A 16,686-nucleotide genomic window follows, 5' to 3' on the forward strand; every position below is an offset into this window, starting at 1 on the left:
CTTTGAGTTATCAATATATAAAATTTAGCCAACTCTTTTTGGTTAAACACCCACTAGTAGAGAGGCGATCTACAAATACCATTTCAAATAACTTGTGAGCAATTCAATCTACTTTCTTATAAAGTTGGTTTTTCAAGTTTTGTTGTGCTTTCCTTACAATCTCTTTCCTAAAAAGATAAATTATGTCACATGCACAGTTCAACTAACTGTCCTTTTGATAATGCCCACATCTTTGAAGCACCAAGTCACAGAGTCTATTTTACATATTGGAAATAAATATTTCTCCAATACAATTATTTCTACCCATGCCACTGGGAATGACTAGGCAACAGCAATGAGCAGTGAATTATCTGGAAAAGCAGAAGAGAGGGTACTAATGAAGAGAAAGAAAGACAGGGCGGAGGAATTTTTTTTGCCTTGTTAAAGTGATCTAAAAAGACATAAAAAGATGAGACCCAGCCAGGCACGGCCACTCACACCTGTAATCCTACAACTTTGGGAGGCCAAGGCTGGAGGACTGCTCAAGGCCAAGAGTCTGAGACCAGCCTGGGCAACAACAAGAGACTCTCTCTCTCCAAAAAAAAAAAAAAAAAAAAAAATTTTTTTAAATGAGCCAGGTGTGGTGGTACGCACCTGTGGTCCCAACTATTCAGGAGAACTGCTTGAGCCCAGGAGGTGAAGGCTGCAGTGAGCGATCTCTACACCACTACCTTCCAGCCTGGATGAGAGAGCAAGACCCTGTCTCAAAAAAAATAAAGATGAGATCCATGGACATAAAGAGCAGCCCAATTCAGACCTAATTTTACTAGTCTCCAGTGTTAATAAACAACACGGGATAAAGAGGAACTGAGGGAGATGGAAAGGAGTAGTCAGATGGTAACAAGAATCCCCAGGTTCACATAAGGTTTTTTGTTGTTGTTATTTAATGAATTGTTATTTCCACTTATTTCAAGCACATACAAATATGACCAATTTAAAATGTATTATCAAAATATACTCAACTTCTGCGTTAGTCAGAAACTGACCTATTTAAAACCTGCAAAGTTTAATAATAAAAGAAAAAAGTTAAAAGTGACACCTACATACAATGACTTGTAAAATTAGTCTAATAATATAGTTTATAAACTTTCTGAAGCAAACTAAGCCCTCTGATTTAAGCATCTCAATAAAGGAAATATAATTTTCTAAATCAGATAAAATTGGTGGAGACAGCAGAAGAAAGCTAATTACTAGTATTTCCAAAAGATTCATATTAGCATTCTTCTAAATAAAAGTCCTCCTATTTATAACTTCACAATCTTAAGAGGAAAGTGGCATGTGTATGTTGGAACCTGGCAAATGAAGAACAATTAGTAACAAGCTTTACATTACAATAGAGGAAAACAAAAATTTTTATGATCTCAGCATAAAGCTATTTTCTGTACATAACAGCTTGAAATTATAGACATGTACATTTCCAAAGACAGTTGTTAGCTCATCCTTTACAAAGTTTGCCAGAAATGGATAATACTATAAACATTTCTAACAATCTCCTGGTGTACCTTTTATGAGAACAGTTTGATAATATTATCAAAATGAAAAATAAGGCCGTGCAGTGGCTCACACTTGTCATTCTACTACTTTGGGAGGCCAAGGGTGGAGGATCACTTGAGCTCAGGAGTTCAAGACCAGCCTGGGCAACAAAGCAAGACTCCCATCTCTACTAAAAATTAAAAACAATTAGCCATGCATGATAGCACACACCTGTAGTCCCAGCTACTCTGGAGGCTGAAATAGGAGGATGATTTGAGCCCAGAAGATCAAGGCTGCAGTGAGCTGTGATCATGCCACCGCACTCCAGAGTGGTAAAAGGAGAAAGGAAAAAGGGAAGGAGAAGGAGAAGGGGAAAAGAAAAAGGCAGGCAAGCAGGCAGGCAGGCAGGAAGGAGAAAAACGGCAGACGGGAGACGGGAGAAGAATAAGCAAAGAGTAAGCATGCCCTTGATCTAGCAAACTCACGTCTAGGAATTAAAGCTAAGGAGAAAAATGACACAAGTAGATAAGATTAACGTTAGCACAGCACTTTTTTATTATAATATTTTAAAAAAAGAAATAAGTAAAATATCTACCAGTAGGAATTTGGTCATGTGGACTGTGGAACATATCATAATGTATAACTATTAAAAATTATGAGTTGATATATTTTTATTAAACATGAAAAGAGACACCTATACTACTGATTCAGTAAAAATAAAAAATAAGCTAGAGAACAGCAATGAAACTAAATTGCTATTTATGTAAAATAGTTTCCTTATGCCTGAGAGGGAATGGGGGAATGCATATGCAGGCAGGTGTGTAAAAACACGCTAAAGATGGTCACTAAAATGTATCAGACATGTTATCTGTGGGTGGTAACCTGGCTAAGGACATCTTTGCCTTCTTCTTTGTACTCTTCTATAGTATCTGATTTTTTTCAGTAGTATATACAGTCAGCACTCCGTATTCATGGGTTCTGAATCCGCAGATTCCACCAACCACAGATAAAAAATATTTGGGGTAAAAAAAACCAACAACAATTTAAAAAACACAAACAAAAACAATACAGTATAGCAACTATTTACATAACATTTACATTGTAATAGCTATTCTGGAGGATGCACATAGGTTATATGCAAATATTATGCCTTAAGCACTCCAGTATTTTGGTATCTGAGGGTGGCGGGGAGGTTGTTGCTAAAACCAATCCCGCAGAATACAGAAAGACCACTGTATAATTTTTACAAAAAGCTTCTAAGAAAGTTCAAGATTTCTAAATCATAAAACCACTTACATCATTCCCTTTTTCATTTGTATATCATCGCTGAATGGAATTATCGTAAGAATTCACATGGATTGTATAACATTTAAATTCAGACCAAAAAAATCAATGCATATAAAAAGATAACCTGTATCCAAAGAATAGAAGACATTTAAAAATAAAACCGGATGTGTGCATCTGCTACAAACTAGGTACCCCTAATCAGAAAATCTGAAATCTGAAATGCTCCAAAATCTGAAACTTTTTGAGCTCAAACATGATGCTCAAAGTAAATGTTCAATGCAGTATTTCGGGCCAGGTCTTCAGGTTTAAGATGCTCAACCACTAAACAGATCCAAACATACCAAAAAAAAAAAAAAAAAATCTGAAACACTTATAGTCCTAAGTATTTTGGATAAGGGATACTGAACCTGTACTTAAAAGAATCTGAAGTTATTTACATGTCAAAGTGCTCCAATAACAGTAATCATTCGTAATCACAGGACATACCACCTAGTTTATTCTATCACCGTCCCTAAAAGGAGCAAAAATGTTTACTTAGGTCAGTGAATAAGTAGTACAGGAAAGTGAGACTATCACAACATTCCAAAGAGGCAAGAACTACTTTATACAGCTACGATTATTTCTACTTATGCATATCTTCTATCCACAGCCATATAACAGTAAAACCTATTTGTCACATTCCACAGTAAGTAATTTATAATACTTAGATGTATTCTTTCTAACAAAGAATCCTACCATATTTAATCATAAATTTTAACATATATTAAGATTTTCAAATGTTTTCCACATTGATATTTTATTTAATGAAACTGTACCAAGGGAACATTTACAGAAATATGTAAAGCATTAAATTTCAGGAACACATTAGGCCAAATACTCATCCAGCTAATCAATAATCCAGGTCCATCCATTTAATTATTTGAATACCTAATATATAAAAGACACTGTGCAAGGCACTGTACTAGGCACTGTGAGGAAGAAAGACATAAAACATAAACACTGTGTTCTACAAGTTCACAGGCTGACATTTCACAGGTATACAATGTATCCTGAACCCAATTCCACACTCTCAAGAACTCAGAACATCCATGTATCAAAAGACATATATTATCTACAATGTGCCATGATCAGTATATGATATTAGCTTATGTGATAAGTTCTATAAATGAATAATTAGAATCTGGTAAGTGCTAAGACAATGTTAGCAAACATCTAATGCTGTTTAATTAGGCCATAAGACCATATGTATGAATTGAATCTTAAAAGACAAGTTTGCTAAGTCAAGACAGAAGGAAGGGTACATCAGGCAAGGTGAATGTTCAAAGAGAATAGTCAAAGGAGAAGCAAGAACATGGAACTCTTCATGGTACCTGCATGGTACTGCAAATAGTTCTATAGGAACAACAGCAAGGGGCAGCTTGGATGCCTTCATAAGAGATTTTGACCTTTTTTCCCCCAATGACAAAGATGAGAGGCAAGATCAATCAGGTAGTTGTCTGAAAAAGAAGACTAGAAGCAGGAAACCAGCTATGACACCACAATATAATAATCCAAGCAAGAATTAAAGATGGATCTACATTATAACTCAGTTAACAGAGTAAAAATAATTTCAAACCAGCAACAGATCTTAGTAGCTGAAGGATATGGCAGGTAAGGAAGTGAGGGGTCAAAAAGAGCTCACAAGTTAGACACCAAATGATATCAATAACCAAGATATACGGTGGCATATAGTTGTGAATAAGTGAGTGTCTACAGACGTGTGTAAATGAAAAACAGGTTTTAAGGAAAATATATAGTGTTCGTTTTATTTTTTATTCATTTATTTTTTACAGGAACCCGCCCTGCCTCTGTGAGAGGGGGAGGATCCCTAACTTGGTGTTCATTTTAGACAGGTTGAGTTTTAAGTCCCACGTCATGGAGATGAAGATGTTCAGAAGAAACCAGAAATATAATAGAATGAGTGCAGAGGACTAGGAGGGGAAAAAAGTATCCAGGAGTCAAATGTGACTAGGGAGGAGCTGAAGTATTAAAGACATATGAGATTACAAAAGAGCACTATGAAGAGTGAAAGAAAAAACAGTCAATGACAGAGCTTGGCAGAGTTCTTGAGGGTAGTACAAAGGCCAAGAAGTCTTACAAAAAAAAAAAAAAATCCACTAATAACAATCTAAGAGCTAAGAAAATAAAAGTTTCAAAAAAAGAAGAATAGTCAACTGTCAATTGTAGCAGAGGGCAAGTAAGAGGAATGTCGTTAATTTTGTCAGTTAGGGGCCGGGTGCGGTGGCTCGCGCCTGTAATCCCAGTACTTTGGGTGGCTGAGGCAAATGGATCACCTGAGGTCAGGAGTTCGAGACCAGCCTGGACAACATGGCAAAACCCTATCTCTACTAAATATACAAAATTAGCCGGGTGTGGTGGTGCAGCCTGTAGTCCCAGCTACTTGGGAGGCTGAGATAGAATTGCTTGAACCTGGGAGGCAGACACTACAGTAAGCCGAGATCGCATCACTGCACTTCAGCCTGGGTGAAATAGTGCGAAACTCTGTCTCAAAAAAAAAAAAAAAAGTCAGACAATCTTATCAAAAACAGTTTCAATAGAATGGTGAAAAGGAAAGGGAAAATATTGGGAATTAAGGGATGAACAAAAGGTGAAAAAGTAGTCACCATAATAAGTAGGAACCATTTCCCAAATTGTATTGCAGAGTTTTCCAAATGTACTGACCAAAGAACCTTTTCCTCACGTAGCATTCTTTGTTGTGGGGTTCATCAAGTATCAGAAAAGATTTAAACATGGAATGTTTATAAGTTAAGAGGATGTAACCAACATAGAGAAATAAGACTAATATTGAAAAGAGACACATGAAGGAATAAGTAGCTGGAAAAAAACAAAGATGGCTTTCAGCATATAACAAACACCTATTTGTCTGAGACAGGAGGAAAATTAAGAATATTAATGAAAATGTAGATAGGTAGAAAGCTGATACATGAGGCAATTTTTTTTTTTTAAGAAACAGGGTTTTTTTGTTTTCGTTTTTTAAGAGGGTCTTGCTCTGTCACACAGACTGGAATGCAATAGTACAATCATAGCTCACTGCAGCCTCGAACTCATGGGATTCTCTTGCCTCTGCCTCCTGAATAGCTGAGACTACAAGCACATGTCACCACACCCAGCTAATTATTTTTTCTTTTGTAGAAACAGGGGTCTCACTATGTTGCCCAGGCTGGTCTCGAACTCCTGGGCTCAAGTGAATCCTACCGCCTCAGCCTTCCAAAGTGCTGGTATTATAAGAATGAGTTATCACACCCAGACCACACTTGTTTCTTTTTAAAATTTTTGAACTTTGTCACAGTAGACAGAACCACAATGAATTCTTAATCACCTTTTTTCTCCCTTCCCTGAAGAACACAAGGTCATTACTCTAAAGTGACAGAGTAAGGGTTGAGTAGGTCTGAGAACATTAAAGATTTCGAGTATCAGCTAGAGGGAAGAGGAGGTCCAGGGTGAGATGGGTGTACAGAAAGTAGTACATTTATAGAAAGGCCACTGCAGCTGTATCATAGTTCTACAACTCTTCAAAGTCCCCAGGCACCCTAAGTAGATAACTTGAAGCTTCACCTTTACAAAGTCCAATCCATTGAATCAAAAGCCTACATTATCCCATTTCCTGTGGCCTAAAGATTACAAATCACCTGAAGTAATACCAAAACCCAGTGAGTAAAGACGGAAGTAAATCTAGTGAGTTTCCAAACCACCCACCGCCCCCGAGATCTTACGGGAAGCAGTAACAAGCAACTAGAACTCACATGAGAATTTATAGGCCAAGAGATTTTAATGTAAGCATTCTTATAATTAAATACTTCTTACAAGAAATGCCATTTAATCAGAGAAGGGGAAAGTAGCATCAAAAGAGATGCTGACAAGGAGACAATGAAATCAAATGGATCCCGTAACACATCCACAGTCCAACAGTTCTTATTCAATTGTATCACTTCACTAAAACAACAGTAATATTATAACATGATTCACAGCCACACAATTTTCAAAAGTTTGAGACAAAATTAGCATGATTTTATTTAATGTGTCACTACTTTTAGGTAAATCTTAACCTGCAATACTATGAGAAATTTACAAAATCATACATTTCCCAGACCCTTTCATTCAAAATGAAATGTAAAATCACAGGAAAAAACACATTAAGTTGTCCTTTCAAAAAAAGCATTTATTTTTCAAAATATTCAAGTGAGTTAGCATTTAAATGTGAGCCCTTAAAAGAGACCAAGTGTCACTGCCCCATTCTACACATATCATGATTTAAGCACATATGAATATAACTGCAGGCTGTACTCTAAATAAATATAAACAAACATCAACTTCAGGATATAAGGTGATAAGGTAAAACTGGACAATGGACATTTATTTAATATCTATTATGTGCTTGGAAATTTGAATCCTCACAACAACTCTGTAGGACAGGTGACAAAATATTTCAACCCCAAGCAATGGCAATTTGAACTATGTAGTCATAGAACAAATAAAAAATTTTGAATTCACATACAGATTGGTCAGGCAAAGTGACAGGTAACCATCCAGTGATGGGTAAACATCCTAGGCAAAGACTAAAGGAAAGATCAAAGTGAATTTGCACTTAGGTGAAATGAAGTGTTTTTGATGTGGTGTCTCAGGTGATCTTCCATTCACCATCTGCTTGGTGTCTGGGCTGAGATGATGAAAAAAATATAAAACAGAGAAGCTGGTTGGGCGTGATCACTTACGCCTGTAATCCCAGCACTTAGGGAGGCCAAGGCGGGCGGATCACGAGGTCAAGCAATAGAGAGATCAAGACCATCCTGGCCAACATGGTGAAACCCCGTTTCTATTAAAAATACAAAAATTAGCTGGGCGTGGTGGAGTGTGCCTGTCCCAGCTACTTGGGAGGCTGACACAGGAGAATCGCCTGAACCTGGAAGGCGGAGGATGCAGTGAGCGGAGATCACGCCACTGCGCTACAGCCTGGCAACACAGCAAGACTCCGTCTTAAAAAAAAAAAAAAAAAAAAGCAGAGACACTTTCTCACTAAACAACACTGTCAAGAGGTAATTAAGTCTATTACAAGGCTTAAAAGATTAAAAAATAGCAAGAATACTTAGATAATGTTAAACTTTAAGATGGAAGATCTCTAACATTTCAAAATAAGCCCCAAAAAGTCTATGATTAATTTTTTTAAATACAGAAAAGCCAGACCCAGTGTGGTGGCTCACACCTGTAATCCCAGCACTTTGGGAGGCTGAGGCGAGTGGGTCGCTTGAGTCCAGTAGTTCAAGACCAATCTGAGCAATATGGAGAAACCCTGTCTCTACAAAAAAATACAAAGAAAACCTAGCTGGGCACGGTGGCACATACCTGTAGTCCCAGCTACTTGGGAGGCTAAAGTGGGAGAACTGCTTAAGCCCAGGAGGTAGATGCTGCAGTGAGCTATGATGACACCACTGCATGCCTGCCTGGGCAACAGAGTGAGGCCCTGTCTCAATAAATAAATAAATAAATAAATAATATAGAAAAGTCTTAAAGTAAATTACCACAAAATTACATATATTACCCAATAAAAGAAAATTAAGGTCAGGCACGGCAGCTCACACCTGTAATCCAAGCACTTTGGGAGGCCAGGAGTTCAAGAACAGCCTAGACAACATGGTGAAACCCCGTCTCTACCAAAAAAAAAAAATTTAGCCAGGCATGGTGGCACACACCTGTGGTCCCAGCTACTTGGGAGGCTGAAGAGGGAGCATCGCTTGAGCCTGGGAGGCAGAGGTTGCAGTGAGCCAAGATTGCGCCACTGCACTCCAGCCTGGGCAACAGAGTGAGACCCTGTCTGGGGGGAAAAAAATGAAAGAAAGAAAAGAAAGAAAAGAAAGAAAAAAAGGAAGGAAGGAAGGAAGGAAGGAAGGAAGGAAGGAAGATTAAACAGTAGTATTTAAAAACAAGTAAAATACTGGGTTGGTGCAAAAGTAATTGTGGTTTTTGCATTAAAAGTAATGGCAAAACCGCAATTACTTTTTCACCAACCTGATACCTTCAGGATACAGAAATAAACACATGCTTAACCTCAAGTATTTACAATCCAGTAGAAAAAGACAAACAGGCAAACAAATTTAATACAAAACAGAATGACGTAACTGTTAAACACCAAATACACTGGGAATAGTAAAGTAAGTTAAACAAATTGTGTGTGTGTGTGTGTGTGTGTGTCTGCATACATATATATATTCTATCCTGCCTGCTGTGTAGACAAGTAATCCCAGAGAAAGTAGTATTTGAGCCATCTCTTAAAGGAAAAAGAAGGAAGATTTGTTTTTCAGGCTCAGTTAACAATGGTTCAGAGAACTGACAATGTATTTTATATTTTATGCAATATAAAAGATCTCATGGTTAGGATGTAGTATATGTGGATGGATATGAAGAGATAGACCCAGATATGTAGAATAGATTAAATCCTAAAAAAAAATGACAAAAATTATTCAGAAGCTGTTTACGTGTAAGGAATAAACAATCTCAGTATTTATAAAAAAGGAAAGGGGGTAAGATACTGTAGACTTTTAAAAAGTAAGAATTAGAGGCAGATAATATAGCAGGAAAATCTCAAGATTTAGGACAGATCTTGGCTAGAATTGCAGCTCTACCACTAACTAGCATTAAGCTTTCCTAAGGCCCAATTCTGTTGTCAAATGGGGATAATATGTGATTATTGTTACAATGTACAATGTCCAATATATTCTGTTTTAATTAATGGCTTGTCAAAGCACTGTAGTTTCCTTCTTATAATAAGTGTTAGATTAAAAAAGTAATCCAAGGGAGAAAAAAAATAAGAGGTAGAATGAAAGAGAAGGCAAGGAAGGAATATTTAGTCTCAGAGACTGGGAAGATAATGCCATAAACTGAAGGAGTATAGGAGAATATATGCGAAGCGGTAAATCTGGAAAACCAAAAATTAAACCGTGTTTCTAGACTTTCCAGATTTGTAGGGAGAATGGCATATTTACCCACACGCAAAGATATCAGAGGCACAAAAAATCCGGGCCTTAAACTCAGAAGACAATTCTAAAAGTAACATTTCAGAATCAATGGCATACAAGAAAAAGCAAAGAACAAGTGAACCAAGAACAGGAGCTCACATGGAGCCAGGGATGAAACAAAGAGTTAAAATTACAAAGAGAGGCAGTTGTGGTCGTTTATGCCTATAATCCCAAGTATTTTGGGAGGCTAAGGTGGAAGGATCACTTGAGGCCAGGAGTTCGAAATCAGCCTAGGCAACAGAGTGAGACCCCCACTCCCCCGTCTCTTAAAAAAAAAATTATTATTATTATTTTGAGATGGAGTCTCGCTCTGTTGCCCAGGCTGGAGTGCAGTGGTGCAATCTCTGCTCACTGCAAGCTCCGCCTCCCAGGTTCACGCCATTCTCCTGCCTCAGCCTCCCAAGTAGCTGGGACTACAGGCGCCCGCCACCATGCCCGGCTAATTTTTTGTATTTAAAAAAAAATTTTTTTTATTAAAAAATCCAAAGAGAAAGAAATTTCATGGCCAGTACAGTGGCTCATACCTGTAATCCCAACACCTTGGGGTGCCAAGGCAGGAGGACAGCTTAAGCCCAGGAGTTCGAGACCAGCCTGAGCAACACAGCAAGACCCCACCTTTACAAAAAGTGAAAAAAAAAAAAAAAATTAGGTGGGTGTGGTGATATGTGCCTGCAGTCCCAGCTACTCCGGAGACTGAGACAGGAGGATCGCTTGAGCACAGGAGGTCGAGACTATGAGGTGAGCCATGATTGCATTACTGCATTCCAGCCTGGGTGACAGAGAGAGACCCTGTCTCAAAAAAAAAAAAAAAAGAGAGAGAGACAGAGAGAGCTTCATGATAAAAAAAGTAGCCAGCAATATTAAGTGCTCAATAAAATTGCTGGATATGGAGATCCCTGGAAAACTGAAAGCAATTTCAATAAAATTTTGGTAACACCAGTTTGCAGACATTTAAGGAGTAAATGGGTGATAAGGAAATTTAGAGAAAAGAGTAGAAACTATTCCAAAGGTTCCCAACTGGGGACTTTATAAACATATTAATGGAGATCAGATGGGTCTTATCAATATTTCAAACAGCCATATGAAGAATAAATTCACCCTCTACAAACCTATAAAAGATTAAGAAAAATTTTAAGCTTCTCTGTTTCTCTAATTAGCAGCTCCATATATGTATTTTTCAAATGTATCACTGTTTAATAAATGCCATGTTTGGCAGACAGGCGCCTTCCTATCATAAAATATTTGGTTAAAAAATGAGTTAAAAGATTACTAAGTAATAAAGGGTAGGAAATCATAGGCCTCTTGAAAGAAATCCAGCACTGAAGAGAATAAATGCAGTATGAATGACTGCATTCCATCAGAGCTCGGAAACTCGGACAAAGGTTTTTTTAAGTTTCTTGTTAGTTGGTTTGTTGGTTTTCCTGTTTTCAGAAGTAGAAGACCAAGATGTCAGGTCAAGATTAAGAAATGAACGTAAAGAAATGTTTAAAGTTCCAGAAAGAAAAGTAGTTAAATGGCACTGAGGAAAAACATGAGGCACAAGGAAAAATGACAGAGCTTACAAATGCTGCAGGGTCATACATAAGTTACAGCCCGTGTCTAGACAACTATGGATGCATTCTCATCCTCAAAAGCTGTCCTGCAGAAATTCAGTTAACCAGTTAGATAATTAAACCAACTGTAGTTACTAGAGCTACAGCACATAGAAGTAAAGAGATTTTGAGTCTGACAAACATGGACTCAAATATCTGTTCCTCTACTAACTGTTTATTTAACCTTAGAGCTACTTAACTTCTCTGAAGATGTTTCTTCATCTAGCAGTAACATCTATCCCATAAGCTATTAGCAATACCAAAAGACAACACATGTAAAGAGCTTAGCACAGTGCCTGGCACAAGACAACCGTTAAAGAAACACAGCCATAATTATTAACATAAAATATTTTAAAACATTTTTCTGACCCTAGGATTGAGAGGACCTAAGATTTAAGGAAACAAGTGGAACAGAAAAGATGAATATGCTCCTGACACAATTCTTTAAACTAGTATATGTTGAAAACACAAAACGATATTAAAAATGCTTTCTAATCACACAAAAGGAAAAAAAATGGTATGGAATTGGTAAGTTACTTTTCTCTGACAAGAAAAAGATAAAAACTCCAATACAAAAATATATATTGACATACTATTTGCTTTGTATAAACTATTCCAGACCCCCAGTTTAGGAATCCACACAGACAGTAATGGAGACAAGATGGGTATTTTTCAGTACTTCAACATGTGCCTGGTAAAGTGAAGCATTTTAGAGATTATAAAGCTCTAAATTTGGGTACAGCATTCCTTATGTCCTTAAAAGGAAAAGAACTACCTAAAGTATAAAATAACAGTATTTGAAATATTAGATTCAGATAACACCAATTCAATATTTCACACATTAATGCAAATCTATTACTATTTTAATTATAAATAAAACATAATTATAACCAATCTAAAGATTTTTCAAGCTATTCTAAAAAAAAAGTACCTCAGAACTGCCACCAGGATAATGGGGGCAGTCGTGGAGAGGTTGAGTGGCTACACCTCTGCATTGGTAAGTGTTTCACCCCCACAACCTCCAAGTAATTCCAGTTTCACTTGTATCTGCTCTTAAATAGTTGTGGTACAATTTTTTTCTTCAGACCTTCTTTTTTAAACTAAAAACTAATTGTAACAACCCCTATCAAAAATCTCTCCACTACTGATATAAAAGACAAGCAAATTCAGTTAAAAAAACTATATTGTTATTCATAATTGACATAGCCAAAACTTTCCAATGAAATTTGAAGCATATGGTTATATGAAACCCCTGTCTTTTCTTATCTTTAGAAAATATTACCAAAATATCAGCTGGAGCAAATACCACATTTTGCAATATTTACTTTCAGAATAATTTATTTATTCCTATGCCCAAGGCAATACAGATACTGCTAATATATCAGTAATAAACAGAACAAAATACTGTGGAACCTATTTATAACATAAGGTTGGAAACAGAAATAAAACCAAGTTGTTACCTTTGTTATATCTTTTCTGTGTATGGTATGTACATGTGGGATTATAGGCTTTGCCTTGGGATATATTTTAAATGCAAGTTTGGGAGGAAAGACATTCTACCTCTGGCTAAATTGAAATTTGGTTAATAAAACAATATTATAGAATAATTATCAATTTTTCAAAAATGGGAATAAAATTATAATCCAGATTAAAATGGCATATAAATTTTTTTGCTGGTACTTCAAAATCTTATATAGAAGCTACCTGACTTATAAATTTTCATTTGCATTATTCAGTATTGACAAACAAAGGTACAGTCAAAGATGGAATGTATTTGTAATGACTCTATGACAACATACTATTGAAGTTAGTTTTAGAGCAACTCGTGACAAATTTGTTTACATATAATTTTTGTTTCCTAGTAAAAATGTTAAAAAGACAACATATGAAGCATCTTGTTCTTCAGATTCCAAATAAATATGACTTTGTGTAATAAATTTTATATGACTCTTTTTTTTTTTTGAGACAGAGTCTCGCTCTGTTGCCCAGACTGGAGTGGGTGCAGTGGTGCCGTCTCAGCTTGCTGCAACCTCCGCCTCCCGGGTTCAAGCCATTCTTCTGCCTTGGCCTCTCGAGTAGCTGGGATTGCAGGTGCTCCCCACCACGCCTGGCTAAAATTTTTTCTTTCTTTTCTGTATGTTTGTAGAGACGGAGTTTCACCATGTTGGCCAGGCTGGTCTTAAACTTCTGACCTCAGGTGATACGCCTGCCTCGCCCTCCCAAAGTGCTGGGATTACAGGCATGCACCACCATGCCCAGCATTATATGACTCTTGAATGTAGTCCTATCCTGAATAACTCTTGGGTATTAAAAATAATTGAACTCAAGTATTAACAAAATTGAAAACAGAAAAACTAAATTTGACTAAATATAGTAAAATATTCGACCAGGAGAGGTAGCTCATGCCTGTAATCCCAGCATTTTGGGAGGCCAAGGCAGAGATCACCCGAAGTAGGAGTTCGAGAGCAGCCTGGCCAACATGGCAAGACCCCATCTCTACTAAAAATACAAAAAATTAGCCAGGCGTGGTGGTGTGCACCTGTAGTCCCAGCTACTTGAGAGGATGAGGCATGGTATCTTTTTTTTTTTTTTTTTTTGAGACGGAGTCTCGCTCTGTCGCCCAGGCTGGAGTGCAGTGGCGCAATCTCGGCATGGTATCTTGAATCTTGGAGGTGGAGGTTACAGTGAGGTGAGATGGCGCCACTGCACTCCAGCCTGGGGGACAGAGTGAGACTCTGTCTGAAAAAACAAAAAACAAACAAACAAACAAAAGTAAAATATTCTACAAAGAGGAAAAGCTCAAAAAGCCACCAAGAAAAAAATCATTTAGTTGGTTAAGGGGTCACTAACTTTACTCTGATTAAAAATTTTTTAAATTACCTAAGTATATCAGCTAAGTCATCCAATCCTTTCACACCCACCACCCCAAACAGACACAGAAAGCAGCCAAGACATTCATTTTCAAGAAATGTCTAATAAAAATTATTTTTACCTGTAAATTGTTTTCTGTGACTCTGTTCCACCAAACCATATTGATGGGTACTCCTGATTTACACCTGTCAGCAAGGCAGCCAATAGGGTTCTTTGCTTTTCGTGCCTTTGATCCCATCGGAACTAGCCTCTCCTCCAGCATCCCCAGGCGATACTTCCTTGTCTAGGAAAAAGAAGGAAAGAAACCAGGCCACTCCTAACATCCCCCACACTAATCTAAACTAACATAACTAACATATAGAGGATACTGGGAACGGTGGGATAGGAAACAAGTTTCTAAAACACTCTTTCTAATATCCTTACCACCACCCACCACCTCCCACCCCTGCACCAAACCCATACCTCCAAAATAACCCACAGTCCTAATGGGCTAAAGAATATCATATAAAGCAACAGATGTTTTTAGAAAAATACATTTAATCTGATTTTATACGACTTTACTTAATGAATAGAAATTTAACTTATCAGCAAAGAAAAATGCTTTGCAAAATTTTTTCTACTGTCACCTATTCTCACTGCAATATGAAGAAATGGTTTCAAGGACACAGAATACAGATTTTTTTTTTTTTTTAAAGTTTGCTAAACTACAACTTTTTCAGTTCCCCATCTTGTTACTTTATTTCCTACTGAGAACTAACCCACTTTTAAAAAAGCAGTTGATTCCTAATAAATTGATTTTTAAAAAATTTTAATTCTATGCACATTAGACTTGAGTACAAGTCACTGTCTTAAATAGGCATTCAACCTGAAGTATTCAATGACAAAAAAAACTCAGACTAAAAAACAACAACAAAAAAACAGTAACACAAATTGGTCTTTTAAATCTCAATAATATGAACAGATTGATAAGGAATAAATTATTCAATAAAATCATAAATTATTTGCCTAACATTATAAGAAAATTAATAAGCTATCTTAATAGTGGTTAGCAGGACTTTTATTCAGGAAAATTAGTGATTGTTTCCACTATCTCACTTCTCTTAATTACAGCAAATTTGCACTAGACTGCATCTTAAGGAAAATTTGTAAATATTTTTTCCCTTCAGAAAATACTAATTCATGCTTAGGAAGGTAACTAATTTAAACTCTGAAATAAGAAAATATAAGCTTACTCATTGTTCTGTCATGAGGTATAAGACTGCTAAAACAAAGAGTTAAAATTAAGTTTCTTCAAAAAAAGATGCTGGCCAGGCATGGTGGCTCATGCCTGTAATCCCAGCACTTCGGAGGTTGATGCAGGAGGATCACTTGAGCCCAGGAGCTCCAGAACAGCCTGGGCAACATTGCAAGACCCTGTCTCTATTTAAAAAAAAAAAAAAAAACAAACCCATAGCCAGTCAAATATATTAGTAATGCTTTCTAGTATAAAGAGAACCAATTTGAAAAAGACATAATTTCCAAATTTCAAAATCTTGCAAATAATGCCTATGTAAATTATTCCATGCAAATTAGATTCTCCATTCCACAAGTGTGCATCTGCTATATTGTCTTTGATTTAAAGAGGACAAGGCCGAGCGCAGTGGCTCATGCCTTAATCCCAGCACTTTGGGAAGCCGAGGTGGTGGGTCACTTGAGGTCAGGAGTTCAAGACCAGCCCTAGCCAACATAGTGAAACCCCATCTCTATTAAAAGTACAAAAATTAGCCAAGCGTGGTGGCGTATGTCTGTAATCCCAGCTACTCAGGAGACTGAGGCAGAAAAATCGCTTGAACCTGGAAGGCAAAGGTTGCAGTGAGCCGAGATCATGCCACTGCACTCCAGCCTGGGCCACAGACTGAGACTCCATCTCAAATTTAAAAACAAACAAACAACAAACAACAACAAAAAAGGACAAAAATAACTAAACTTGCATTGAGAAAGGTAACTAGATTGCCTACATACTCAATAATTATGGCAGTGGACAGAGTTTTGTTTCTTTTTTCTTTTTGAGGCAGTGTCTCATTCTGTCGCCCAGGCTGGAATGCAGTGGTGCAATCACAGCTCAGTGGCAACCTCTGCTTCAGGGGGCTCAAACGACCCTCCCACCTCAGCCTCCCAAGTAGCTGGGACTACAGGCATGCGCCACCACGCCAGGCTAATTTTTGTATTTTTAGTAGAGATGGGGTTTCACTATGTCGCCCAGGCTGGTTTGGAACTCCTGGACTCAAGCCATCCACCACCTCCCAAAGTGCTGGGATTGACAGGCATGAGCCATCACGTCAGCCTAGCGAACAGTTTCATGAGACTAACATATT

General features: G+C 37.3%; 1 protein-coding gene across 4 annotated transcripts in view; it reads right to left on the reverse strand.

Annotated features, from left to right (window-relative positions):
* The window catches only part of PAN3 (poly(A) specific ribonuclease subunit PAN3), a 158,597-nt gene that overhangs the window by 84,945 nt on the left and 56,966 nt on the right, over positions 1 to 16,686 (reverse strand). For 3 of the 4 annotated variants that reach the window (XM_030818587.1, XM_003270216.4, XM_030818589.1), the window contains exon 5: positions 14,454 to 14,615. The exons of the other annotated variant lie outside the window; for it this stretch is intronic. In XM_030818587.1, coding sequence (XP_030674447.1) covers positions 14,454 to 14,615 — 162 coding nt within the window. The remainder of the gene's footprint in view (positions 1 to 14,453; positions 14,616 to 16,686) is intronic. 4 annotated transcript variants of the gene reach the window in all.

Source organism: Nomascus leucogenys, chromosome 9, assembly GCF_006542625.1.
Source record: "Nomascus leucogenys isolate Asia chromosome 9, Asia_NLE_v1, whole genome shotgun sequence".
In the NCBI taxonomy this organism is placed as follows: domain Eukaryota; kingdom Metazoa; phylum Chordata; class Mammalia; order Primates; family Hylobatidae; genus Nomascus; species Nomascus leucogenys.